Raw genomic sequence first — 3,071 nt, forward strand, 5'->3', positions numbered from 1 at the left:
TTCTGCTTGAAACTGGCAGCAGTAGGAGACAGAGCAGCAGCAGCAGCAGCAGCAGCAGCACAGTTTGTGTCTCTATTCTGCAGCAAAGGAAGAGACCCTGGAGGTGTACCTACAGCCCATGATGCAGCAGCAGAAGAACGAGAAGAAAAACTACGAAGAGATGCTGTTGTTTGCTGCGCAGACACCCGAATGCCGCTGCTGCTTGCTGCTGCTGCTGCTGCTGCTGGTGACGCAGCAGAAGCAGAAGCAGGCGTGTCTGCAGATACAGCAGATATATCATTTAGCACATGACGATCTTGCAATCTGCTGCTGCTGCTGCTCCTCCGTTGGCTGTCTCTGTTGCTGCTGCATCCAGCAGCAGCAGCAACAGGAGCAACAGACTGCTGCCGTTGGTGCTGCAGCAGGGACCGCGAAGGCAGCAGCAGCTGCTGCGGCTGCTGCGGTGCAGCAAGACTACTCACTTTGTCTTGGTATGGAGGGGTTAACCGCAAAGACACTGGGTTTGCTGCTGCATCCAACGGTTTTGCTGCTGCTGCTGCTGCTACTGCTGCTGCTGCTGCTGTGTCTGGCCTCTTGATCCCCATAGAAGGGGGTGGCGGGCGTAATTCCATGGAGCTGCGTCTTGGTCGCTGCAGCACATGATCTGCTGCTGCAGTTGGTGCTGCAGCAGCAGCTGCTGCTGCTGCTACTGCGTCGGGGACAGGGTAGAGCTGCTGTCGCCCCGTTGCAGCAGCAGCAGCAGCAGCAGCAGACGGAGACAGATTTTTAAGGCCGCAAGAACTAAGAGGGAGGCCGCCGGGTAGAGACACATCTGCCCCAGCAGCAAACCCTCCATCTACTGCTGCTGCTGCTGTTGCTGCTGCTGCTGCAGCACGAGGAGACACCTCAAATTGCTGCACTCTTATAGCAGCAGGAGACAATAAATCCTTAGAGTCCCTTAATGTGTCTCTAAATGCAGCAGCAGGAGACAAGGATATATCAGGTAGCTGCAGCAGCGGCTCATCATCCTCTTCCTCCTCTTGCTGCTCGTGCAGCAGCAGCTGCTGCTGCTCATGCTGCTGCTGTTGCTGCTGTTGTTGCTGCTGTTGCTGCTGTTGTTGCTGCTGCAAAGAATCGCTTGGAAACGAAAAGATGAGGTCCCTAGACACCTGAGCTGCTGCACGCTGCCGTTGCCGCTGCTGCTGCAGATGCTGCTGCTGCTGCTTTACAAGCATCTGGTGTTGCTGCTGCAGCAACTTTTCCTTCTGCAGCAGTTGCTGCAGGTCGACCTGCTGCTCTTCCTGCTGCTCCTGCAGCAGCAGCAGTGGAGATTCATTGCCTGCTGCAGGGCTATATTTGTACTTATAAAGGATATCAGGAGACCCATCAGGGGGGCCCCCCAGCTTATCTGTGGTTAGGGGCCCCCTGGGGCCCCCTGTACCCCCCCGGGGCACCACTGGTCTGAGGCCCTTTGGCATTTGTGGGGTGTATTTTTATGTTGGGATCGGGAGGCGATCCCAGACGATCCCAGACGATCCCTGAGTCGATCCCAAGACGATCCCAGAGGCGATCCCAACGACCAACCCCCCCGTGTTGCTGCTGCTGCTCCCTTTGCTGCTTGATGGGGAGTTAGGGGATAATAAAGGATAAAAAAAGAAATAAATTATTTATTTTATTTAAGACAATTTATAATAAAAAAAAAGAAAAAAAACAACAAAAGGCAAAAGGCCTGCGGGGCCCCCAGGAGGGGGGGGTTGCTGTGGTGTGACAGGGAGGCAGCAGCAACAACAATAGTAGCAGCAGCAACAGCAGCAATAGCAGCAACAGCAGCAGCAACAGCAGAAGCAGCAGCAGGGGGACCCCCTAAAATTTATAAGAATCTAATGTTAGGGAAAAGGAAGAATTTTTATTTATTTAGATTTACCTGTTGCTAGTTATTTTGTATAGTACTAAACCCTAAACCCTAAACCCTAAACCCTAAACCCTAAACCCTAAACCCTAAACCCTTGGGTTACTAGCCGCTGTAGAAGTTCTATCTGGCTGTGTATGTCCATTGCAATAGTATCGCTTATTCAATACCTGTTTATACAGAAGGAATTTAGGGTTTAGGGTTTAGGGTTTAGGGTTTACAGGGAATGCGGCTCTTAACAGCAGCTTCCAAGGGGCCCCCCTGGTTGGGGGGCCCCCTTGTACAGCGAACAGCCTCGCTGCTGATCCTACGGCGTCCTCAGATACTTCTACGGTTCGCTACATACAGCAGCAGCAGCAACAGCAGCAACGACAGCAGCAGCAGCAATATTAACAGCAGCAGTAACGACGACAGCAACAGCAGCAGCAGCAGCAGCAGCAAGAGCGTCGACACACCAAACAGTCTGCAAGAAAGCGCAGTGTCTTCAGTGGTCCCTGCAACTCCTGCTGCTGCCCAGCTCTCCAGCAGCAGCAACAGCAGCATCAGCAGCAGCAACAGCAGCAGCAGCAGCAGCAGCAGGCAGCGACGAGAGGGCTATATAGATGTGTTATTTAAATGGGGGGTTGGAAATTCTTTTAGAGCTCAAAATGCTAACAGGTCTGCTGCTGCTGCTGCTGCTGCTGCTGCTACAGTTGCTGCTGCTGCAGTTGCTGCTGCTGCAGTTCATATTGCTGCTGCTGTTCCTGCAGCAATATATCTTTGCTGCTGTAACATATGCTGCTGTTGCTGTTGCTACTAATTATACATCTGTTTCCTCCTTTCCTTCTTCTTTATCCATTACTGCTGCTGCTGCTGCTGCTGCTGCTGCTGCTGCTGCTGCTGCTGCTGCAGGTACCGTCCTGTACACCTCCCCCGTCCTACTCGTATATCCTTACCATCTAATTATTTTATATCTCCAATAAAAAATATTTCTTTTGATGAATTAAATGAACAATGGGAAGTTTTATACTATGAATATAACAAACAAAGCAGCAAAACTTTCCCTATAAAAAAATTTGGTGCTGCAGCAGCAAAAAAAAATGCAATACAATTTGCCCAATTAATGATTGTAAGTAATTATTTTTTTTTTTTTTTTTTTTTTTTTTTTTTTTTTTTTTTTTTTTTTTTTTTTTTTTTTTTTTTT

General features: G+C 50.0%; 1 protein-coding gene across 1 annotated transcript in view; it reads right to left on the reverse strand.

Moving 5' to 3' along the window:
• The window catches only part of EMWEY_00010390 (hypothetical protein, conserved), a gene marked incomplete at both ends in the record, with an annotated part of 2,982 nt that extends 1,525 nt beyond the window's left edge, over positions 1 to 1,457 (reverse strand). The window contains 2 exons of the mRNA XM_013478828.1: positions 1 to 2; positions 462 to 1,457. The exon at positions 1 to 2 is cut by the window's left edge and continues 1,525 nt beyond it. Coding sequence (XP_013334282.1) covers positions 1 to 2; positions 462 to 1,457 — 998 coding nt within the window. The remainder of the gene's footprint in view (positions 3 to 461) is intronic.
• Positions 1,458 to 3,071: the final 1,614 nt, after the last annotated feature.

The sequence above is a fragment of the Eimeria maxima genome, genomic scaffold (genome assembly GCF_000499605.1).
Source record: "Eimeria maxima Weybridge genomic scaffold, Emw_scaff70, whole genome shotgun sequence".
Classification (NCBI taxonomy): Eukaryota; Apicomplexa; class Conoidasida; order Eucoccidiorida; family Eimeriidae; genus Eimeria; species Eimeria maxima.